Here is a 24,869-nt window from a genome sequence, read left to right as displayed (position 1 = left end):
ACGTGCCACCGGGGCTGGCGGCTCTCCCGAGCCCCTCTTTGTTGTGTGGGTAATCGCAGCTCGCCTGGGGGGCAGGGAGCCCGAGCGGGGAGGGCAACCGCGTCGCACCCTCAGGACTTCAGGCAAGGCCTGCGCCCCGGGAGCCGGCGGTAGCGCCGAGGGTTTGGACAGGGGGCTTGCCGGGTAACGTTCCCGTTTCCGTTGATGGGAACAATTGCCTTTTTTTTTTTTTCAAGCTTATGGAAAGTGCCATAAAATCATAGCGAGGAGGCTTCCTAACCACACTGCCATTCCTAAGCCCTTCTTATGTGGAAATTCTGGGGCTGTCACCACTGGAGCTGATAGACTGGGGGAGGGGGCGCTCATTTCAATCCAAATTGGAAAAAAAGAATAACAATTCCCTCATCGCCAGTCTTCTACAGAAAGGTAGGAAATAAATCTGAATTAAAGACAGATTCCGGAAACGGGCTGAGGAACACACTGAGCCAGAGATGGGGAAGCATAAAGCCCTCTTCCCCCCCTTTTATTTGGTTCCCCTTTTCTTCTCTTCTGCTGACCTGTCAATTGCTGACAGATCTCCTGCCCTGGAGAAAAGAGAAGGGTGCTCTCTCCTCGCCCTGGCAAAGCTTCTGGCCCTTCCTGGTTCCCCACTTCTCTCCACTCAGGTTGCTGCCCGCTCCCGTTTCTCTTTTTCTTTTTTTCCCCCTTTTTTCTTTCTTTCTTTCTTTCTTTTTTTGTGTGTCTGAGATGTAATTAATTGTCTAAAATGTCGAGGCTCAGCCTCAAACCATTTTATGCACCTTTCACGCCCCTGGCTTCTCCCTCACTCGTCAATAGCTCGACGCAAATTTGGAGCAATTAGGGACCTCGAGTTTTCTAAAAGCTGCAATTAACGTCGAAATTTCCGCTGATTATAGACTTGGAGCACAGCGCAGGGGGAGAGGAGGAGGAGGAGGAGGAGGGGGTCGGGTCTCGGCTCAACGAGAGCTGGAGACAGAAAACTCTCCATTCCCGCCGAGACCACAGTCCCCCCACACCGCCCTCTGCCCTGACCCCCGTCGTCCCACAAAGCAGGGAAACCACACACAGCAAAACAGCACTCGCCGCCCGTCCCTCCCCCGAAGCGAAGCCCCCAGCGGTCGCGGCTGCTGGGACCTTGCGCGGTTCCCATCTCGCGCGCCCCAGAATCGCCCGGCGTTCCCGGCAGCCAAACGACCTCTGGCCGCGACCCAGGTCAGGGCCCCACTGCTTTCCAGCCTCCATCGTCCGCGCGCTCCCCCTTCCCTTGCCGCCGGCGCAGCCTCCTCACGTCCCAGCGCCCCCATCTTCCCCGCAGCCCATCTGCTAGGAAACTGGGGCAGAACCTACTTGTGGGGCGCAGGTTGGCAGTATTGGGGTCCGCTCCCGCATTCGAGGAGGTTGCGGACGCAGAAGGGGTCGAAGACGCCATCAGCTCGGTCGTCCCGGGGCCTCTGCTGTCCGGGGTCCTCGGCCAGTCGGGCGCAGGGACGCGCTGCAAAGAGAAGCGAGAGCAGTGCGGGGAGGGCTTCCGGGGTCCGGCGCGGGAGGCGGCTGGGCGGCCGCGGGGCGCGGGCGCTCCCCCAGAAGTCTGGGCTCGGGACGGGGAGGCGGGAGGAAGGGCACCTAACGGGCCGAGTCGGGGTGCGCCGAGGGGAGGAGGGGACGTGCGCGCCGGCTCTGGGACTCCGGCGCGGGCAACGTCGCCCCGGGCTGCTCTCCAGTGTGGCGGCGGAGCGGGGTGACCTGGAGCGCAGCGCGGAGACGAGGGGAGCCCAAGGCCGGCCCGGGCCGCGGGGGCGCGGGGGGATAGGGCCAGGAGGGCCGGGGAGGCTCGGCGCGCGATTTCCCGGCCGAGCCACGACAAGCCCCATTGGGCTCCGGCAGCGGGAGGGCGGGCAGGCGGGGGGAGCGCGCGCGGGGCGGGCACGTCTGGTTCGGTGTCTGGTTCCCGTTGTTGTGTCTGGCTAATTCCCTGGAAAGAAGGAGGCTAACTGCTCCGAGGACGGGGGACTTTGGCGAGACAAGGTGAGAGGAGAAGAGGGTCTGTATCTTTGCGTGCTCTCTCGGACGTGCTCGGGGAAGAGGTACAGTCACCTTGCACTCCAGACAGCCGGGAAGCAGCGGGTCGGAGCCGCGTCTCCCCCTCGTCCCACCCCGCTTTGCGCCATCTGGAAGCCTAAGGACGAGGCTCGGTCCGGCTTTCCGTGCGCCCTCTCCACCCAACTCTCTGAGGTCCCCGGATTTTTCGCTGTACGAAGCCCAAGAGGTGGAGCGAGGCGAGCAAGGGGAACGTGCCCGGGGAGACGACCTCGCCCTCTGCGCGCGGGAGGCGGCCGACTGGGACCCGTGCGCGACGGCCCGGACTGCGCTCGGCGCTGGCGCGGTGCTGCCCGAGGCCCCGGGACGGAGCACGGGCCAGGCTGGGGAGACCCGGGACCCCGCAGAGGAACAGCCGCTCGCCCCGCCTGCACGCGCACCCTGGCGTCCCCCGCCGGGCCCGGGCGCGCACTCCAACGGCCACGCAGGTTGCAACCGGGGACCGCAGCTTCGGGGGGAAGTAACAGGTTACCGCTCGCAGTCGCGCCTCTGGATGCTGCTGCCCAGGAGCCCTTTGGGGAGCCGGGAAGCGATGAGGAAAATCCTCTCTCCACCTGGGCGCGGGCGTCAGCCCCTGAGCATCCCCGGGCGTGAATGTCGCTGGTGGGGACGGGATGAGCGCGAGGGCGGGGGGCGCCGCGCCGCGCCCCGAGGGGGAGCCGCGAGCCCGGCCGGCGGGACGCGTTCTGCCGCGGAGGGTCGGTGGCGGTCGCGGGGCGTGGGGGGTTGGCCAGGAGCCCGGGTGAAGAGGACGCGCTGGACCGCTGAAGCCGGGCGCCGGGGAGTCGGGGCGGCCGCGCGCTTACCCACCTGGGCCGGGCGACCGCCGCCGGGCGCTCCCGCCGCTCCTCTGCGCAGCGCCCCGCGATCCGCTCCCCGGGCCCCGCTGCCCCGGCGTCGCCTCCAGCTGCCGCCCCGCTCCCGCCAGCACCGTCCCGCACGCGAGCGCCGGGAGCAGAAGAGCTGTCGGGAGAGGCAGCTGGTAGGCTTCGGGGGAGGCGGGGGCGGAGTGGGGAGGCGGGGACGGCTCGGCGGGGGGATCACGCGGCCGCCGCTCGCGGGGGCAGCTCGTCGGCGGGCGGCGGGGCCCCTTTGCAGGTGCCTGCTGGCCTCGGGAGCTCGGAAGGCCGATTAGAAATCCCGATCACGGTTTGGGGCCCGGAAAGAACAGGCCTGGGAGTAATCCAGAACGTACCCGGCTGGCTCTGTTTTCTCAAAGAGGGTGTCTGTCGGGTGAGACCAGGGGGAAGAGTTGTGCTTCCTCTCCCTCCCTCCCTCCCTCCCTCCCCACCTTCCCCTGCCCCTCCCGTATCTTCGAGAAGACTAGAGCAGCGGCTTTGCCTCGATTTCTTTCCTCGAGGTTCCCCTAGATCTGCGACCCCACGACTCTTTGATGAGTGAAAGCGAGCTCTGGCGTTGGGTCCTCGCTGGCTCTCTCTACTGAGCCAGGACGGCCGTCAGAGCAAGGGGGGCAGAGATGGGGGGGGGGACACTCAGACCCCGCAGGAGACCTCCTCTCCCTTCATTTCAGTTTCTTCCTCCAGCTGGGAGCCTCCCCCAAAGTACTTTCCCCGGGTCCCGCTACCCGGTGCCACCCGCAGAGCAGAGGTCCCGGCTCCCGCCCTCTGTGCACGCACTCCCTGCCGGCCTGCCGGCTCTGGCCTCCGTGGTAATGGGGGAAGAAGTCCTCCTGATGGATCACAGCTGAAGGTTAATGACACGCACGAGCGCTGCTGCACACAAACAGGGAAACCCGAGCGCAGAGGTGGCCCCAGAGGGCGGGGGCGGGGGCGGGGGTACGGGTGGGGGGGGCGGCAGACCGTCCCTCCCTGCCCTGCCCACTCTCCCCCACCCCCTACAATTTTGCGCTTTTAAAGGATTCTCCCTTTTGCATTATTTAAGCATATTTAATGAATTGCCACTTTCGGAAAAGCCCCTCACAATAAGAAGGCGTCCACGGAGATTTCCACCAGGGGGCGCCAGGCGCCCAGAGACCGCGAGGCCCTGCGCGAGCCGGGTCTCTGCTCCCCCGGGATCGAACACCTGGAAGGGCTCTGCGAGCTGTTACTCTCCTGCGTGTTCAAGCCTTCCCTCAGCCACCCCCCGTCGCTCCTGTATCTTCTTCGCTTTCCTCTACCCCAGTTTCTTTTTCTTTAGGGCAAGAAAAGTTGATGTGTGTGTGTGTGTGTGTGTGTGTGTGTGTGTGTCTGGGTGACACCGTGTGACCAGTGATTCCTGTATTCATTTCACAGGGATTTCTCCCCCCCTGTTGCGGTGCAGCAGGCAGGGGTTATTTATGGACACGTCTGCGGCCTTGCTGGTCCAACGAAGCCCGTACCTTCTCTCTGAGTGTCTTACCTCCTTTCACCACGACACTGTGGGGATGCAGAAAATCTTACCAATCACCGAAAATTCCATAATAACATCGAACATTCCACCCTGAGAAGATGTGGCCCCGTCAGTAAGAGGGATCGCACTCTGAGGTTTGAAATAACCGCGTTGCCCTTGATACCAAAGAAAATACTGTCGTCCTCTCTCCACCTTACGATAAAAGCTCGGGCACTTTGTTAAGGACACAAAAGCATCCTGAACGGCAGCTCTGGGCGCCAGAGCTCCAGGCTGGGCAAGGTGGGCGTGCCCACTCCGCGAAGGAAACATCCCTTCAAAAACCTGGCTTCGCAACGCTTGCAATGTGCAGTTTACTCTGGAATGAGGCTCGGAATTCCACCCACACCCCCTCCTCGAGCTTCCCTTAAAGAGATGGTTGCACCAATCAGAGAGCCCAGTGCGGATGCTAAATCATGGAAGACGGGAGGAGCAAGGAGACTGGCGGGAGGAGGCAGCAAATCCCCGGTGCCCCTCAGGGTCGTCGTCCCCGAAAGATGCCCGCTCGCCCTGAATCCTCGACCCTCTCCCGAGCCCTGAGATTCTCCGGACAGGAAGACTCGTTTTACTTTCACCTGTGGCTCAAGACTGATAAATTTCCAGCCACTCCCTCTTCTGACCCCAGTGTCCCAAAACGTTCACCTCTGACATTTTGGCCAAGAAAATGATCCCGTTGGAAAAAGGGATCTCCAAAAAAGCAGGTATCACAAATTAAAGTTGAGTCCGTCCAACTGCAAGGACATTCCCCCCCTCCCCCAACCCTTTCTCCTTTATGGAAGGGGAGGGAATGAAGCCTTGTCCTTAATTTAAAAATGTTTAACTAAATATTAGTAATTAGGTGATTAAATGAATATTTATTAACCACTTACTATGTGACAGGCGCTGTTCTCAGGGAGTTTTACACTGTCCCAGCCACTTATATTATCCCTGCACTCGCGGAGTTGACATTCCAGACAGGCAGGGACTTGGGGACTTATGGTTTTGGTTTAATTTCCACTTATCTCCCCTTCTAAGCCAGACTCTTGGGCTCAGAGAGATGTTAAGGAGCTAAGGGCCTGGAAATACAGCCAGTTCCCACGCACGAAGTTGGGAGACGCGGCACAGCTCCTTCAGGACCAAGGACAGCGCCCGCCCTTCGGTCCCTTAGGCCTCCCTTGAGCGCGCTTCAGTCCCCAGTTCCCCGCCACCCCGCCCCACGCACCCTGCCCGCCTCCCTCCCTGCTGTGACTGCTGTGTTTTTCCCTCGTTAGAGTGGGGGTTGGGGGAATAGAGTATTTCGTTCTCTCCCTCTCAGTAAGGATTTGTCGTGAGGGTGGTTGTGGTTGTCTTTGGGCTCTCTAGAACATTTGGAATCCATATTTTTGCGTGTTTTTCGCTATTCTTTTTATCTTTTATTACTCCCGGGGTGGTGGTGTGGGAGCTGCTTTGGACAATGGGGGCGGAAAATGGATATCCTCTACGGGGACTCGAACCGGTGGTGAGGGGTGGTCCGGAAGGGAGTGGCGTCCGCCCAGCTGTTTCGTTTGCATTTGATGTAAGGTTTAGGGCTTTGAAGAAATGGGAACCCGGCGCCCAGAGGCGGAAGGAGTGGGCGAGCGCGAGCCCTCCGGGCTCCCCCGGGTGTTAGGGGTTTCCGAGCCTGCAGCCCCCGCTACTCTGTAGCTACTCCCCGCTACTCCCCGCTACTCTGTCCACCCAGGACAACCTTCCTTTAGGTCAGCGACGGCTGGGACTTGGGAACACGACCCTCCGCCCACAATGCCCTTTCCCAGGGATGTTTAAAGATATTCCAATCGGATTTCGAGCCGAGCCTTTCAGCAAAAGAAAAAAGGGAACGGGTGGGAGGAGACTAAGGCGTGGAAGGGGCCCCAAAACAGGCTGCGGGGGAGACTTTTTATGCGTAAAATATGGTCCACGTCAAGGTGAGTAAATAAGAAATGTCAATCTTTTTTTTTTCTTCTTTTGACGCATTTAGCATTTTTAGCTTCCAGGAAAGGTAATTTGGAGCCACTGTGTTGGTTCATGTCAGCTGGCTCTTTAAGGTCTATTTTAAGCATCTAATTTATGACCAAAAAAAGGGGGGGGGGGAATGGCAGGGCTCACCGTTTAAACGTCTGTCTCCTGAGACGAGGGCTGTGGGAAGCGTTGTTAACCTTAGGCTCGGCTTTTCTTAAGTAGAAGCTCAAGCCTATTCGGTGTGTTTGTGTACTTTAAAGATAGTTCCTAAATCATTCTGGACTTTCTTTGGGGACCGTCGCTTGGAGGACCCCTACCTCAGCAGACCCCAGCTCTCACTCCTGAGAGGCAGGAAAGGGTTAAAAGGGTGGCGAGGAAGGCAGAATTTCAGCCAGAACCCTGGAAGGGACTCCGGAAATTAGAATCTCTCCTCCTAACGAAGAGAGCTGAGTTCCTCAGATAATCGTCAAATGGTCCCTTCCTGCTTGGTATTCGAAAGATGAAAATATTCTAATATTAAAGAAATTAATCAAGGAGGACAGAGTGATTTGTATCTGGGCAAAATCTTGTGTTAATCTTAAACTCCATTCCGGCTATTCCAAACCCGGGGACAGAGGGACCAGCAGGTGGCGATAGATTACAATTTCTGAGAGGAAACAACAACCCTCCCCACAGGAGAGCAGTTCTTCAAGGAAAACTGCAGGCCCTTCCCCGTTCACAGCCAGACCCTGCCATATTTCACAAAGCAGGGCTGCTTAAAATGCTGAGAGATGCTGCTGGAAGTGGCCTGAGACACCCAGGGTCTCTGTCCCTTTGGTGAAAGAGGAGGGGATGTGAATAGCCATTGCTTTCCCACAGAGCTTTACCCCCAAGGTAGCCTTAGGAAAGGCACTCTTTGATACTAGGCAAGGTATTTCCCTGCAAAAGTGGAGACCAAGGAAATAACAGATCTGAATAGAAATTCTGACGGAGAGCTTTTAAGATATATCTATGTTTTCTGGTCTTCTCTTAACAAAAATTAAGGCAAAATCAGCCTTTTCCCAAAAGAGTAGAATGCAAGAAAGTTGGTTTCCCCACATGAGATGCTTTGGTGAACTGTTATGGAATGGGAGAGTGGCTAGAATAATATTTTATCCATTTCTTGCAGTGTAAAAGCCTTTAACTGTTTAAAATAACAGGTAGGGGATCCCTGGGTGGCATAGCGGTTTGGCGCCTGCCTTTGGCCCAGGGCGCGATCCTGGAGACCCTGGATCGAATCCCACGTCGGGCTCCCGGTGCATGGAGCCTGCTTCTCCCTCTGCCTGTGTCTCTGCCTCTCTATCTCTCTCTCTGTGTGACTATCATAAATAAATAAAAAAATTAAATAAAATAAATAAAATAAAATAACAGGTAGTTAGCCTTTGTTTTTAGATGTAGGTGACTATTGCTTATGAGAAGGTTCTAGAAGGTTCTGACTCCGTGATGAATCTGAGAACTTAAACTTCTGTTTAAGATTGGGTTCCTTCCCAGTTACTCAGGGAAGAAAACTGGAAATTTAATGGAATTCATCTGACCTGCTGTAGCTCAATCCCTTTTATGTCAAAAACTTACATGTAAGAAACACAGCCAATGTACTTACAGAATGTGAGCCAAGGTTCTCGCCTGTAACATCTGCAAATCAGTACCATGCGTTTCTCCAAGAAGTTAGTCACCTGGAGCTCATTCTTTCTATCTTACTCTCAGTTCCAAGCCTGAGGTTCTGTTTTCTTTGCCTTTGGGTAAGTCAAGGACCCTTTAGATATGCACAACCTGAAATCTCAAACAATCCCTAAATATGTAAGTTAAATGATAATATCTTCTCACTGGGGCTATTATCTCAACTTCAAAGTCAGGAAAAGCCACAGAGCAGCACTGAAGCAGCTGAATAGACAATATATTCCTAAAATCTTCAGGTGGCCATCTGAAAGGTACCTAGCAACTGAAGAAGAAGTGTGTGGAGTCATTTTTTTTTCTTGTTATATCTGGATTCAGATGAATTGAAAAGAAAATGTAAAGAAGGAAGAAATAAGTCTCATAAAGTCAGAGCCATCTACAGGATCTCAACTAGCCTATGAACAAACAGCCAGTTACACTAGTATTTAAGCCATTGCTTTAACAAGTTGTAAAAAGTCTCAATTTGGCAAGTTTTACTTTGAGACAACTTTCTCAAAGTATTCTTGTAATTCTGTTTAGTACATGATTTTTAATACTTTTCTTCTTATTTCATTGGTGGGTTACAAACTAAGAGAAGGTGACTTTAGGATAATGATGCTGCCTATTGATTTGTGTATTCTGCCCCAACTTTGGTTGAGTTCTTCTGATGCCAATAGGAAGAAACTGAATTTGGTGCCTGTTATGACGAGGAAGAGATTTTCCTCCTAACACACTATCTAGTGGTAGACAGGAAACTGTGAAATCTATCATCTTTACAGAGTGATCATTTTCAAATAATCTTTTTTTATGGAAAGTTATTTAAAATTACTTATTAGAGATGAAGATACAGTTTAAGGACCTGAGAGCATGAAACACACAAAAAGACTTCATTCCAGAGTAGAAGAGGAGGCAAGTTAAAGTATTAAAAAAGTAGGAAAGGAGCTCATGAAAGTTAACCAACTATTTGTTGGGGAGAAATAATTTACTGTGCTCTTCAAGATCCTTCTAGCCGAAGAAAGAATCAAATTGATATTAGACAGATTAACAGGAAAAAATTAAATTTCATTTTGTGGATTTCAGGAAATCCACACAGACATGAAATTCCACAGATAGGCCAGGCCAAATGAGGAATATATATCATCCTGAATTTAGGAGAAGAGATTAGGAGTCTGGGACCTCAAAGGGAAGGAATGCAATTTATAGGAAGATGAACAATGTTTACCAGCAAATGTTTGCTGAGCCACTCAGGAACAACAGGACATAGAGGATTTGATCAAATAGGCTTTGTTAGGTTTCTCCTTGTTTACCACACCTAGTTCATATTATACTATAGTTATGTATGGTGATAGCTCTCTTCTTGGAGTGGGTCCTTTATCTAAATTCTTTTTAGGCAGTTGATAGGGAGGTAAAGAGCTTTTTCTGAATCTGCTGGGGGAGGGGGGGTTTATTGCCTTTTATAACTCAAAAGAATCTTTCTGCCAAAGTGGCCCATCTTTGAGTGGCCTGCTCTTGGCCCCTATAATTAAAAATATATTTGTACAGCTATTCAGCAATAGGAGCTACACAATAAATTCTAAGAAAATAGGGACTGGGCCGGTGGCTATTGGTGATAGATTACAATTATTGCTACTTAAATGGTCCAATTAAGTATAAGGGTAAGCAAGTTTGTGAATATACTAACTGTTCTATGAAGATCAGCAAGTTTCTATATCAGATGACTTTTATTTTCTGAACATAATGATCTATTTATTTATCAGTATTTATCCTCATTAGAAACTTCTAGCATACTAAGATACTAAGGCCTGCTAAAATGATTCATTCACATACATAGGGACTCCACAAATATTGATCTCTTTGTTTCTTTTTTGCCCTGTGTTAACTTTTCTGTATCTCAGAAAGTATATATGACTCTATAATGAAAAGAAATGAAATAACCTCATCACCCAAATACAACCATGGTCAAACTTTTTATTTTATTTCTTTTTCCAGATTTCCACTCCCCACTCATGTATAGACTCAATTAAAAAGTTTTTAGTATTGGACAGATACTTGATACAGTTTTTAGTATTGGACAGACACAGTTCATAGCAACATTATTCACAATTGCCAAAAAATGGACCCAACCCTAGTGTCTATCAATGGATGAATGGATAAACAAAATGTGATATATATATATACACAGTGGAATATTATTTAGCCATAACAAGGCATGAAGCACTGATACATACTATGATGCTAATGAATATTGAAGACATTATGCTAAGTGAAATAAGCCAGTCACAAACAGATAAATATTGTAAGATTCCACTTACATATGATACCTAGAATAGTTAAATTCCTATTTATAGAAAGTGGAACCAATGGTTTCCAGGGGCTGGAGAAAGGGGGATTAGAAGTTATTGTTTACTGCATATAGAGTTTCAGTCTGAGAAAATGAAAAAGTTCTTGAGAGGGGTCGTGGTAATGTTATCGCAACAATATGCAAATACTAAATGCTATTGAACTATATGCTTAACAATGGTTCAAATGGTCAAATGTATGTTATGAATATTTTACCACAATAAAAAAGTGACGCATGCCCACGCCAAAAAAAGAGGATAAATAAAAAGTATAAATTAAAAAAATAAACTCTTCTCACCTACCTCCTCACCTCAAGTTGCACAATCCAGGGATAACTATAAAAAAACCAGTTTCATGCAGGCATACCTTGGAGATAATGAGGATTCTGTTCCAGACCACTGAAATACAGCAAATATCACAATAAAGCAAGTCAAATGAAGTTTTTGGCTCCCTAGTACATATAAAAGTTATGTTTATAGTGTAGTAGTCTATTAAGTGTTGGCATTATGTCTAAAAAATCTAAGGTACATACCTTAAAAATACTTTGTTAAAAAATACTAACCATCATCCGAGCTTTCAGTGAATTATAATCTTTTTACTGGTGGAGGTTCCTGCCTAGATATTGATCCCTGGTAACTAATCAGGTTGTGGTTGGTGAAAGTTGAAGTGACTGTGGCAATTTCTTAAAATAAAACAACAATGAAGTTTGCCGCATTGATTCACTTTCCTTTCATGAATGACTTAATCCCCATCATGAATGACTTCTCTGTAGTGTGCAGTGCTATTCAATAGCATTTTACCCAAAGCAGAACTTCTTTCAAAATTGGAGTCAATCTCCCAAGCCCTGCCACTGCTTTATCAACTAAGTTTATGTAATATTCTAGATGTTTGTCATTTCAACAATCTTTATAGCATCTTCACCAGAAATAGATTCCATCTCAACAGATCCCTCTCTTTGTTCATAAATAAGAAGCAACTCTTCAGAGGTGCCTGGGTGCCTCAGTTGGTTAAGCATCTGGTTCAGCTCAGACAGGGTCCTGGGACTGAGCCCTGTGTCAGGCTCTCTGCTAAATGGGGAGTCTGCTTCTCCCTCTCCTTCTAGCCCTCCTCTCTGCTTCTGCTCTCAATCTCTCTCTCTCTCTCAAATAAAGAAGTAAATAATCTTTAGAAAAAAAAGAAGCAGCAACTCCTCATTTGTTCAAGTTTTATCATGAAATTGCAGCAATACAGTCATATTTTCAGGCTTCATTTCTAGTTCTTTTGCTATTTCCACCACATACGCAATTACTTTCTCTACTGAGTCATTCATGAGGGTTGGAATCTACTCCTTCCAAACTCCTATTAATGTTGATATTTTTACTTCTTCTCATGAATCACACATGTTCTTAATGACATCTACAATGGTGGATCCTTTCCAGAAGGTTTTCAATTTACCTTGTCCAGATCCATCAGAGAAATCACTGTCAATGACAACTGTAGTCTTACAAAATGTATTTCTTATACAATAAGATTTGAAAGTTAAAGTTCCTTTGATCCTTAGGCTGCAAAATATATGTGTTAGTAGGCATGAAAACAACATTATTCTCATTATACATCTCCGTCAGAGCTCTTGGGTAACCAGGTACATTGTCACTGAGCAGTAATATTTTGAAAGAATTTTTTTTTTCTGAGCAGTAGGTTCAACAGTGGGCTTAAAATATTCAGTAAACCATATTGTAAGCAGATGTGCAGTCATTCAGGATTTGTTTTTCCATTTATAGAGCATAGGCAGAGTGGATTTGGTATAATTTTTGAAGACCCTTATTTTTTTCAAGATTTAATTTAAATTTCTGTTAGTTAACATACAGTGTAATATTAGTTTCAGGTGTAGAATTTAGTGATTCAACACTTACATACATCACCCAGTGCTCTTCACAAGTGTATTCCTTAATCCTCATCATCTATTTAACCCATCCCCCCATCTACCTCCCCTTTGGTAATCATCAGGGTTTTTTCTATCATTAAGAGTCTGTTCTTGGTTCTCCTCTCCCCCCACCTTGTGTTCACTTGTTTTGTTTCTTAAGTTCCACATATGAGTGAAATCATATGGTGTTTGTCTTTCTCTGACTTATTTCACTTAGCATAATATTCTGTAGCTCCACCCACACCATTGCAAATGGCAAATTTTCATTCTTTTTGGCGGCCGAGTAATATTCTAGTGTGTGTGTGTGTGTGTGTGTGTGTGAGTGTGTGCGTGTATACACATCTTTATCCATCCATCAGTAGACATTTGGACTTTTTCTTTTCTTTTTTTTTTTTTTTAAGTTTGGCAGCTTCTTTTTTTTTAATTTATTTTTATTTTTTTTATTTATGATAATCACAGAGAGATAGAGAGAGAGGCAGAGACACAGGCAGAGGGAGAAGCAGGCTCCATGCACCGGGAGCCCGACGTGGGATTCGATCCCAGGTCTCCAGGATCGCGCCCTGGGCCAAAGGCAGGCGCCAAACCGCTGCGCCACCCAGGGATCCCCTGGACTTTTTCTATAATTTGACTATTGCTGATAATGCAGCTATAAACATAGGTGTGCATGTATCCCTTTGAATTATTGCTTTTGTATCCTTTGGGTAAATACTTAGTAGTGTAATTCCTGGGTGGTAGGGTAGTTCTATTTTTAACTTTCTGTGGCAACTCCATACTGTTTTCCAGAATGGCTACATCAGTTTGCATTCCCACCAACAGTGTAAGAGGGTTGGTTACCCTTTCTCGGCATCCTTGTCAACTAAAGTTCCGTTAGGATTTCAGAATGAGCATTGGCTTCAATTTCAAGTCACCAACTTGATTAGCCCTTGACAAGTGAGTCAGCCTCTTCTTTAAAGCCAGGCATTGACTTCTCTCTAGCTATGAAAGTCTTAGATGGCAGCATCTTCCTAAAGAAGGCTGTTTTGTCTACATTGAAAATCTATTGTTTAGGGTAGCCATATTCATTGTCTTAGCCAGATCTTCTGGATAATTTGCTTCAGCTTTTACATCAGTACATGCTGCTTTATTTTGCATTTTTATGCTGTGGAGATGTTTTCTTTCCTTAAAACCTCATGAACCAACCTCTTAGCTTCCAACTTTTCTTTTGCAGCCTCCTCACCTCTCTCAGCCTTCAGGAAATTGAACAGAGTTAGGGCCTTGATCTGGATTAGGCTTTGGCTTATGGGAATGTGGTGGCTAGTTTGATCTTCTATGCAGACCACCAAAACCTTCTTCGTATCAGCAATAAGACTGTTGTGCTTTGCTGTCATTTGTATGTTCACTGGAGTTGCACTTCCAACTTTAAGAACTTTTCCTTTGCATTCACAACTGGGCCTAGCTGGTGCAAGACGCTTGGCTTTCACCATGCCTTCCTCAGTAAGCTTAATCATTTCTAGCTTTTGGCTTAAAGTGAGAGATATGTGACTCTTCTTTTCACTTTAACACTTAGAGGCCACTGTAGGGTTATTAACTGGTTTAGTTTCAATATTATAGTGTGTCAGGGAATAGGGAAGCCTGAGGACAAGGAAGGGAGGGGGGGGTAGGTCAGTAGAACAATCAGAACATACACATTTATCGATTAAGTTTGCTATCTTAGGGATCTCTGGGTGGCGCAGCGGTTTGGCGCCTGCCTTTGGCCCAGGGCGCGATCCTGGAGACCGGGGATCGAATCCCACATCGGGCTCCCGGTGCATGGAGCCTGCTTCTCCCTCTGCCTGTGTCTCTGCCTCTCTCTCGCTCTCTCTCTCTCTCTCTCTCTCTGTGTGACTATCATAAATAAAATTTAAAAAAAGCACAGAATTAAAAAAAAAAGTTTGCTGTCTTATATGGGCATAGTGAATGGCACCCCAAAGTAATTACAATAGTGACACTGAATCATAGATCACAATAATAAATATAATAATAATGAAAAAGTTTTAAATATTGTGAGAATTACCAAAATGGCACCAGTAGACTTGTTCAATGCAGGATTGCCTCAAACCTACAATTTGTAAAAAATCCAGTATCTGCAAAGTGCAATAAAGCAAAGCACAATAAAATGAGATATGCCTGTATTTCTGTTTTACACAGAAATGTAACCGGCATTACATTGTGAACCGGCACCAGGATCCACCAATTCCCCTTCTTCGGCTAAGATGATAGATCATAAATTCAATCTCCTCAGTATATACACATCATTGGTAATTATGTAGAGATGATGGATATGTTAATAAGCTTGATTGCGGTGATCATTTCACAATGTATATCAAATCATCAAGTTGTACACCTTAAGTATATATAAAAATAAAAATAAAATTTTTATATGTCAATGATATCTCAATAAAGCTGTTCTTAAAAATCCAATAACAAGGAGGATGGGAATATCATGATTAGCTTAGAGTTATCACCTAGGTTGGAATGGATGTAGGAAATCAATCACAATATCTGCATAGGCTGTCTCTTGCTTCAAAGGTACCTTTTTAAAAAAAATTTTTTTAATTTATTATTATTTTTTAAATTTATTTATGATAGTCACAGAGAGAGAGAGAGGCAGAGACACAGGCAGAGGGATAAGCAGGCTCCATGCACCGGGAACCCGACGTGGGATTCGATCCTGGGTCTCCAGGATCGCCCTGGGCCAAAGGCATGCACTAAACCGCTGCACCACCCAGGGATCCCCAAAGGTACCTTTTGAACAAGGCTGTGCAAGCCAATCTCACCTCCCAGTGCTTCACTTCAAGTCTCTCCAACTTCTGCTCAGTCCCCATACCCCATTATAACTCATATCCCATAGCAGCTGGGGAGTTCATTAGGAAAGCCAATCAGAGAGACTTTCCCTCCTTAATCTGACCTTGGCAGTCTCATCCTACTTGCCTTCTGTGAACTCTCAGTACCTCATGATATAGGACACTTGCCCAGAACCCCAAAACATTTCCAATATATCTAGGCTTTCCTTCACTTCTGGCATTATGAGTTATGTTCAAGCATTCACTGTTGTCAAACATCAGTATTTTAGGCAAATACCAAAATTACATATATCTTACATATCAACCAGGGTAAAGTTAAAGTAAAAAGAAATCACATTTCAATGAATGGAAATGCAAGTTTTCACCTTGTTTAATATGTAAAGAACTGTAGGATAATTGAAGGCTTTATAAGGACCAATATTGGAAAACAAAGGAGAGACAATTCTGATCCCACATTTGGACTGCTGGAGCAGCCATCCAAACAGAACCAACTACCCCAAACTAAGGTTATGTTATATGCATTTTCTGAGGCACTAGATAGGCTTTACTTCACAAATTATCTCCCTTTCTCCAATCTGTTTCCCTCTATTGACCATTTAGGGAGGAAAGCACAGGGGTGAAGGGTAGGTCAGCATTTGACTAAAATAACCTGGATTTGGAATACCTTGCACTCTCTCTTTCCAATCTGGGCCCAGCAGAATGGCGCTCTCACAAAGAAGAGCAGTGAGAAGGCCCACTCTGTCAGGGAGCTAGTGACCAGAGAACACACCATCAACATTCACAAGTGCATCATCCATGGAATAGGCTTCAAGAGGTATGCTCCTCGGGCACAGAGATCTAGAAATTTGCCATGAAGGAGATGGGAACTTCACATGTGCTCATTGACTCCACAAAGAGTCTGGTGTCTGTCTGAACCAAAGAAAATAGGGAATGCCTCATAAAGGAATACACTGTATCGGCGTGCAGTTGTCCAGAATAAAGGTTTGCCAAATAAACTCTATATACATTAGATACTTATGTACCACCACTTTCAAAAACCTACAGTTGGTCAGTGTGGATAAGAAATGACCAGATGGTCAAATAGTTATGAAACCACCACACACACCCCCAAAAAGACCTAAATTTGAATCTGCTAATTCCCAGGTATGTGATCTTTAGAAAGTTGCTTTCAATTTCTCTAGGCCTCAATTACTTCAAATGTAAATGGGACATAATGCCACCCTGTACAGGTGTTATAAAAAGTAAAAATATTAACATATGGAATGCTTAGACAGTATCTAATGCATAATAGCTTATTAGTATAGATAATCATCATTCCTACTAAACCTCATCTTAAACATTTAAAAAATCACATCCCCTTTCCCTTATGTCTTCCAAAAATTCATCTTTTCCTTCATAATCAAACTCCTTGCTTTTCTTTTCTTCGAGTACACTCAAACTCATTGAAATATGGTTGTCCCCCACCCCACTCAACTGACACTGCTCTCCCTAATGCCACCAAACACCTCTGTTACAATCCAACACCTTTTTAAAAAAAGATTTTATTTTTGAGAGAGAGAGAAAGAGCGTATGTATGAATGGGGTGGAGGGACAGAGGGAGAAGCAGAGCAGGGAGTCCAAAGTGGGGCTTGGTCCCAGGACCCCTAAATCATGACCTGAGCTGAAGGCCTGGGCCACCCAGGCACCCTCCAACACCCTTTTTAGTTCTTATCTAACTTGTCCTCTTTACAATGTTTAGCCAGATCTTTCTGGACCTAGAAGCTCTCCTGCCATTTCTGTGGTACTACCCATTATCAGTTAGGATGTTTTTGGCAGCAATTAAAAAATACCTCAATCCCAATCGGTTTAAATAAGAAAGCTATCTCATATAACAGGAGCGCTAACAAGGGCTGGCTTCCAGACCAGTTAATTCCATGGCGGAACATCACCAGAAATCTAGGTTCTACCATCCACAGCATCAGCTTCATCCTAAGATTCAATTCCCTCATCATCATAAAATGGCTGCCAGCAGTAAGGAGGGCAACATGCTTCCTGCTTCTTAATCAGAGGGATGGAGTAATCTCTTCCCAATCAGGAAATAAAGTCTTTGATCCGGTTGGGCCAATGTAGGTCACATTTCCCCCTTTGGAACAGTAACAGTCACCAAAGAAATGCCACGAACTGATTGGCTTAGGGTCTTTCCTGAATCCCATGGCTATGTGTGTAGGGGAGTGAACATCCTAACAGAATCAGGGCTTTCTTAGCAAAGAGGCAGGGAGGGATAGATGCTGAGTGGGTAACCGATCGTATCCACTATATTCACTTCCTTGATTTTCCTGCTGGCTGCTCTTTTGTCTCCATTGTGCACTTCTCTCTCTTGGACTACTGCTTAAAATGTTATCATTTAATTTTAGTTTCAGTCCTCTTCTACTCAGACTACACTCTATGTGCCATCACTTCCTTATCTTTGACTACTATCTCTAATCAAAGATACCTGTTATGTGTTATCTAATTGAGTCTAAACTGATGACTCCTAATTAAGGCATCTATTTCCATCAAAGTGTTTCTTCCAAGCTCCATACCATGAATTCCAAAAAATAAATACGTACTCAGTACTTCCTATGGTAGGCAGAATAATGTCACCCCACTCTCAAAGATGTGTATGTCCGGGATCCCTGGGTGGCGCAGCGGTTTAGTACCTGCCTTTGGCCCAGGGCGCGATCCTGGAGACCCGGGATCGAATCCCACGTCGGGCTCCCGGTGCGTGGAGCCTGCTTCTCCCTCTGCCTGTGTCTCTGCCTCTCTCTATGTGTGACTATCATAAATAATAATAAAAAAAAATTTAAAAAAAAAGATGTGTATGTCCTAATCCCCAGAACCTATACGTTTGTGAGGTTACATGGCAAAAGGCAATTAAGATTACAGATTGAATTAAAGTTGCTAATCAGCAGACTCGAACATAGGAAAGATTATAGATTATCCTGCAATATCCAGATGTGCTCAATTTAATTATAAATGTCTTTAAAAATGGAAGATGGGATGCTTGGGTAGCTCAATCGGTTGAGCACCTGGCTCTTGATTTTGGCTCAAGTGATTATCTCAGGGTGATGATCTCAGAGTCATGAGATCAAGCCCCGAGTGAGCCCCTAGTCTGGCTCCCCCTCAGCAGGGAGTCTGTTTTTCTTCCCTTCTCTCTGGCTCACATGCATCCACGCTCCCTCTCTCAAATAAACACTTTTTTTTTTTTTTTTAGATTTTATTTGAGAGAGCGAGCATGGGAGAAGGGAAGGGGCAGAGAAGTATAAGCACACACCCAACTGAATGTGGAGCCAGACATGGGGCTCAATCCCAGGACCCTAAAACCATGACCTGAGCTGAAGGCAGACACTTAACTGACTGAGCCACCCAGGTGCCCCCCAAATAGATCTTTCAAAGTGGAAGGAGGCAGGGTGTTGAGAGTTTCACTAAACTACTCCATATAATTGCTGCCTTGGCATCCATTTTGTGTGGTTAAGCACACTAGCCTGTCTCTCAAGTGCATGAGGTGATAATCTATGCACTAAATAGCCTGCAGAATCACAAGTGTAGACTCCTGATGTAACTTCCCCAATGCCCCTCATGATAAACAATCTCTCCTACCTTCCAACTGCTTCCCCTGTGCACCCCTTAGATAAGACTCCTCACTAAGCTTACCAAAACCCTGATCTTCTTGGTTTGAATTGGCTAATCTAGTCTGCCTGGGAACCCCAAAAGCATGGCCCTAATAAAGGCATGCCCCAGGTCCTTCTGTCCACTATCTGTCTGCACCTTGACCTTCCTATGTGGCCCCTCTGATGTATGCCATGTGCCTTCCCCAGGACCACTCCCCCAGAGTGAACTTCTCTAGTTCACTCTCCCTTGTGGTTTTTGGGAAAGAATCACTTACCATCTGACATACACCAGGGCTCTACTTAACAAATGTGAATTTAACAAAAATTACAACACAGGGAGGGAGGGAGGGAGGGAGGGAAGGAGGGAGGGGGAGGGAGAGAGAGAGAGAGAAAGAGAGAGAGATGGCAATGTGAGAAGGTCTCAGCCAGATGTCACAGATTTTGTAAATGCAGGAAGGGGCCATGAGCCAAGGACTATGTATAAAGCTCTAGAAGCTGGAAAAAGCAAGGAAAGAGATTTTCTCTTAGAGCCTCCAGAAAGAGTGCTGCCTTGCTGACATCCTGATTTTGGCTGAATGAGTCTCATTTTGGATTTCTGATCTCTGGAACTGTAAGATAATTTATTTGTGTTGTTTTAGGCCAAACCTCATGGGTTTGTTGGATTAAATGATGTGTACAGAACAGTACCTGGCACACAGTTAATGCTATGTATGTAATTTTGTATTATTAATTTCCTGTCAGTAATTCATATAAAGGTAAGACCTAAATATTAAGAAGGAGCTCAAACCAATATGGGTAAACTATAAGAACTCTAACAAATAAAAAAACAATCAGACTAAAATTCAGCTTTGTCCTTTATATTTCCATGGTATACAATAATGAAAATACATGAAGATTGAACCACAGCAGCAACTTTCATCACTCGTCTTCACATTCATCAGAACTTTCTTCACTTAACTCCTCACTGCTTTCTCCTTCACTCTCACCGCTACTGTCTTCTTCACTATCTTCATCATCTTCCTCAAGATTTTGAGATTTCTCTGCCACAGAAAGGAAGAGAATTGCTTAAAATGTTCTTGATATTTGTACTCTTTGAAAAATAATTCTCCTTGCTTCTCTCTCCACTAAGAAATATCTACTTTGGAACATGAGGACTGAGTCAAACTTTGCTAACTTGTAAGCAGGCCCAAAAGTAGTAGTACAAAGGGTATATTCTTACTGGTACAAAGATGTTTATGGATTTAGAGTAAATTCAAAACACAGATCTATGCAAGTATTTATTTTACTACTGTTACCATAATTCTTAATGAAATAGAAGTAAATAAGATGTATGGTAATTTAGAAGGTACTGGTTTTCCTTGGAATTGTGGGCTAGCTAGTCTAACGTGTGGCAATTAGCACATTTTGTTCCCTGTGAAGACTGTCATTGCTGATGCCTGGTGTCCAGTGAGCCTGCTTTACGGGCAGTTCCACCCCACAGAGAAAAGGGAGACACCTTAACCACCCACCCACAAAAGACAATCTGGCTTCATGAAACCATCCAAAGACAACCAGTTAGTCTTTTCTTTCTTTCTTTCTTTTTTTTTTTTTTCCAGTGAGCCTTTTCTTAACCACTTCCTGAGAGTGTACTTCACTAGTCTCCTTGGATAATAGGTTTTGAAATAGTGACTGCTCATAGTTCTACAAGAAAGAAGAAATTTCCATTTTTAAATTTACCCATCAGCAACATTTCTTCAATAAGTGAGAAAAACTCCTTGGCCTCAGGATTTTCTGGTTCATAGATTAGGACTGAAAATAGACAACAGAATGTTTGTTATTTTTTTTAAAGATTTTATTAATTAATTAATTCATTCATTCATCCATTCATTCATTCATTCATGAGAGACACACAGAGAGAGAGGCAGAGACACAGACAGAGGGAGAAGCAGGATGTGGGACTTGATCCCAGGGCCCACGATTACACCCTGAGCCAAAGGCAGACGCTCAACCACTGAGCCACATAGGTGCCCCCAGAATGTTTGTTATTAGTCTTCAAAGTGTTTCGGCAAACAGGCTCCTCAGAATGAGATTGGAGCTGTCAATCAGAATCAGTGAATGTGCACAAAGCCATAAATACCAACAATTATACCATAGGAATACCTAAGTGCAAACAGAGAAAATGCTCTAGTTATTGTGGTGTGTTGTAAGAGAAATAACGCTCATTAGTTTCTACCACCTGTCTAAAGAATGCCATCTCTATCACTATGAAGCTTTCCTCACAGATCTTGTAGCCAAGTATTTCTTGACTGTAACCATTCCCCAAACAAGGGACATATCCTGCAAAATGTGGAGGCTTCACTAATGAGAAGACTGTGTGCCTTGAGGAGTATTCATAATTCTGTTTTATCCATTTAGTGTTGTGACTCCCATGTAATATCTTGATGGCCCCCAGGGGGCACTGAAACATCAAGTGTGCCATTCACTTGGCTAAGAGTAAGACAAATAATTGTGGATGGTTCAATTTGGCTCCAGTGCTCTTAGGACATCCTCCCACGTGGCTTTCATCCTGACACAGCAAACTAGTGTCTCTCTTTCCTAATTTACCTACGAAACAATTTACCATCCATCTGGGTTAGCATGACTGTGCACCTGCTCAGAAGCTGCTTTTAAGGATCCTACAGGTAGGTATTTAGATACCTTCTAAGGTTTCTTTTTTTTTTCCCCCTTTTAAAGTTTCTAATAAAAGGATCTTTTAATTCATTTTAAGTTGGACTAAAATATGCTTATCATTAGCAGTCTAAATCTTTCTCCGAGCCTCTTTCTAGAGCAGTTTCTCCAACTTGCCCCTTGAGATACTAGGTTCTTAAGATGTTAATTCGTATTTGGGAAACTAGGTCAAGTGAGGTTAGTCAGGTACGGTATACACTAGGAGCAACTGCAGGATTTTACAGAACCATTAATATGCTTATAACTATTATGAATTTTATAGAATAGAGAATGTGGTTTCCCCAACTTATTATTCCCACAGAATCCTTTTTGATGGAACACTTAATAAGAAATCTTGAACACAGTTTAGAAAATTTCATGTTGGACTTAGGGTTATTCCATGGGACTGGGGTATGGAATCAGCTACTCTTAATAGTTTAACAAAAACCATTGACAAATGTTAATTTTCAAAGTGAGGGAAAGATATCTACTTTCAAACTTAGCCCAGAAATATGCATTCTAAGCGATGAATCAAAAATTCTCCTTACTCATTCACAGGCTAAGTAGGGTTTGTAAAAGGATAAGAAAACCTCTAGTACATTCAGTTAGGGTCCTGGGAGTTGTTTCTGACTTGAGCCCATGAGCAAATCCAGTGTGGACTCCGAAGAAAGACTGTCAGATTTGAGTCCTGGTTCTGCCACTGCCTAGTTGGGTCTCTCTGGGGAAAATATTTAATATATTACCTCAGTTTCCCTATCTGTAATAACACTATTGGGCCACATTAAGCTGTTCTGATGAATCAATGAGATAATGTAGATAAAGCACTTAGTCCAGTCCTTGGTGCACGGTAAGTGCCAAATAACGGCTGATTATCATTAGTTTTCCAGAAATGGCTTTGGACCTTGAGAAAAGCTCAGCTCCTTCCTAAACATTCAGTGGATGTTTCCTTCTGACTAAAGAGCTGGGGCAGGAGCTGGGGGATTCTGCTGCTTATAGGGCTCTGAATCCCTCAGACTGGAGCCTATTCTAGGGTAGAGAGAACATTGGTCTTGTTCACTGCTGCCTGCCTAGAAGAGTGCCTGACACAGAACCAGAGCCCTCAAAACATTAAAAAATGGAATAAGTGAATAGTAGGAAGCAGTTTATGCCTAGATAAAATTATACTCTAATAGTAAAAAGTGATTTATTTTACTCAAAAGAAAGAAAGAAAACTGTATTGTAACTATCCTTTCTGAAGATACATGTATCTGTATTTGTGTTATACAAACTGATGAGAAACATTTAGGTTCTCAGGTCACTTTTTTAAAAAAGATTTTATTTATTTATCCATGAGAGACACAGAGAGAGGCAGAGACACAGGCAGAGGGAGAAGCAGGCTCCATTCAGGGAGCCTGATGTGGGACTTGATCCCGGGACTCCAGGATCACGCCCTGAGCTGACGGCAGATGTTCAAACACTGAGACACCCAGGCGTCCCACAGGCCATTATTTTTAAACACTTACAATTATAATTGATGAAGTAGGTCTCTCAGGCCTAACTATTTTTCTGTGTAACATCTTGGGCTGCCTGTGAGCAGCACTGTTGTGCCCTAAGAAGACTGAGCTGCAGGTTCCTTTCTTACAGGTAAAGGGGACCAATAAACAGAAAGACTGACTAACACGAAATCTCACAGTCAATCATGAGATGAACTAAGAAAAGTACTTGGGACTCTTGACTTTCAGTCTCATTTAAAAACCATTTTTCCAGGATGCCTCCAATGCCTGGCAAGTAAGGGCATATAGCTGAGATAGCAGTTCTGCATGACATGGCAGGAAAATGGCTGAGGAAATCTTAGGCACATAGAAAAACTGTGTGTGAAAGACACATAAATTCAAGCCTTCACTGATGAATAAAATTTCTTGGGGGAACCCAATACCAATTTCTTTTCAAAGTCAGGACAAAGAAAAGAAACCACAGGCACCTGGAGCACCAGGTGGGAAGCCCTGAAGCTCAATGGAGATATAAATGAGTATACTGTGATCAGACGGCAAGGAAACATACTAGCAACTAGTGGCTTTATTTGGAAAATGAATTCATAAAGCATTTCAGAAAGGACAAGGATGTATTATTTTATATAAATTAATTGCCTTAGATACAAAGAAAATAAATATATTAGTTGACCATAGGAGCCATTTCAAGGCTGACTGACCCATTAAAAATCCCCTAAGTCCCTGCCTCCTTGACCAGAGATATGAGTTTATTGATCAAATGAGGAACTTAAAGTATAGTAGGATAACAGAGGCATTCAAGTCAGACCTAGGATCTAATCCTAACTTTTCCTACTAGTGGCTGTGTGACTTTGGTGAATCAGTATTCCTTGCTAAGACTCCGTTTCCTCATCTGTAAAGTGGGGTTTGTAGTATATGCCTCATTGAATTAAGAATGAAACAAGGTATTCAAGAATGCTCCATTACCAGGTGTTTGATATATGCATATATAAATACATAAATATGCAAATAACTGTTTGCATACATAAATATACAAATATAGACAGAAAAGGTAAGTGTTCTGTAGAAGATGCTACAAGAGATAGTAAAAAAGACAAACAATACAATGTAAGCACTTGCATATAAAATATTTTGGGGTCCATCCTAGATGAAAGAAATTCATTTTGTCTATTTTCTGAATATAGAGAGGGATTCTAGGCCATTTTCAGCCAAGTGCTTCCTATGAGCATCAAACTAGTACTGCACTTCTCCCTGAGACAGAGCATCTCCAACTCTGTTCTTTATCGAACCCGTTTAACATTGCAAATCCTGGGTCTTCCTAATTTCATACCATTGGCTGGAATCTAATCTAATCCTATTTGGCATGCACCCAGCCCCAACTCATTCTCCAACCTCTCCAACCAAGTTTCCAGTCACCTCCCTTCCTCTTGGGAGCAGCCTTCTTCCCCAGCTGGCTCCCTGGATCATGGTGCTTGTCTTAGGGTCCTCTACAGCTCCTTTTCCTATAGCCTAATCCTTAGTTTGAGGTGCTATTTGACATAGACAGAAAAGAGTGACTAATATTTCTAGAAGAGTCAGTAGGGGTGAAAACCAAACCAAACCATGGTTAATGTCAACCTCCAAATGGTTTAGAGCATGTGTGCTATGATTCCTGCTGTCTCTCCAGCTCCCAGGATAATGTCTGGTACAGAGCTGGTGCTTAATATGTAGTTGTTGGAAGAAAGGGAGAGAGGAAGAGAGGCATTTTACAGGGACATCACTCCATTAGGATAGAGCAGCTTGAACTTTTTCTTCCTTACTGACCTGGCACTTAATGCGTGTTCACTGGTTTGAGTCAGGTCAATAAGCATTTTATTAAGCACCTACTGTCTAT

General features: G+C 45.3%; 2 protein-coding genes across 7 annotated transcripts in view; both read right to left on the bottom strand.

Annotated features, from left to right (window-relative positions):
• GAD1 (glutamate decarboxylase 1) overlaps window positions 1–3,034 on the bottom strand; it is a 42,023-nt gene extending 38,989 nt beyond the window's left edge. The window contains exons 1-2 of one of the 2 annotated variants that reach the window (XM_041773503.1): window positions 2,929–3,034; window positions 1,369–1,513 (exon numbers count right to left, since the gene is read on the bottom strand). In XM_041773503.1, coding sequence (XP_041629437.1) covers window positions 1,369–1,450 — 82 coding nt within the window. In that variant the 5' untranslated portion in view covers window positions 1,451–1,513; window positions 2,929–3,034. Of the gene's footprint in view, window positions 1–1,368; window positions 1,514–2,924 lie in introns of both variants that reach the window. The other variant, XM_041773501.1, reaches the window with a different exon arrangement.
• A 16,631-nt stretch (window positions 3,035–19,665) lies between these two features.
• The window catches only part of ERICH2 (glutamate rich 2), a 38,431-nt gene continuing 33,227 nt past the window's right edge, over window positions 19,666–24,869 (bottom strand). For all 5 annotated transcript variants that reach the window (XM_041773369.1, XM_041773370.1, XM_041773371.1 and 2 more), the window contains 2 exons: window positions 20,541–20,612; window positions 19,666–19,864 (listed from right to left, as the gene is read on the bottom strand). In XM_041773369.1, the coding sequence (XP_041629303.1) occupies window positions 19,743–19,864; window positions 20,541–20,612 (194 nt within the window). In that variant the 3' untranslated portion in view covers window positions 19,666–19,742. The remainder of the gene's footprint in view (window positions 19,865–20,540; window positions 20,613–24,869) is intronic.

This window comes from Vulpes lagopus, chromosome 11 (assembly GCF_018345385.1).
Source record: "Vulpes lagopus strain Blue_001 chromosome 11, ASM1834538v1, whole genome shotgun sequence".
Classification (NCBI taxonomy): Eukaryota; Metazoa; Chordata; class Mammalia; order Carnivora; family Canidae; genus Vulpes; species Vulpes lagopus.
The sequence above is the reverse complement of the archived record's forward strand: the minus strand, read 5'-3'. Positions and strand labels throughout refer to the sequence as shown.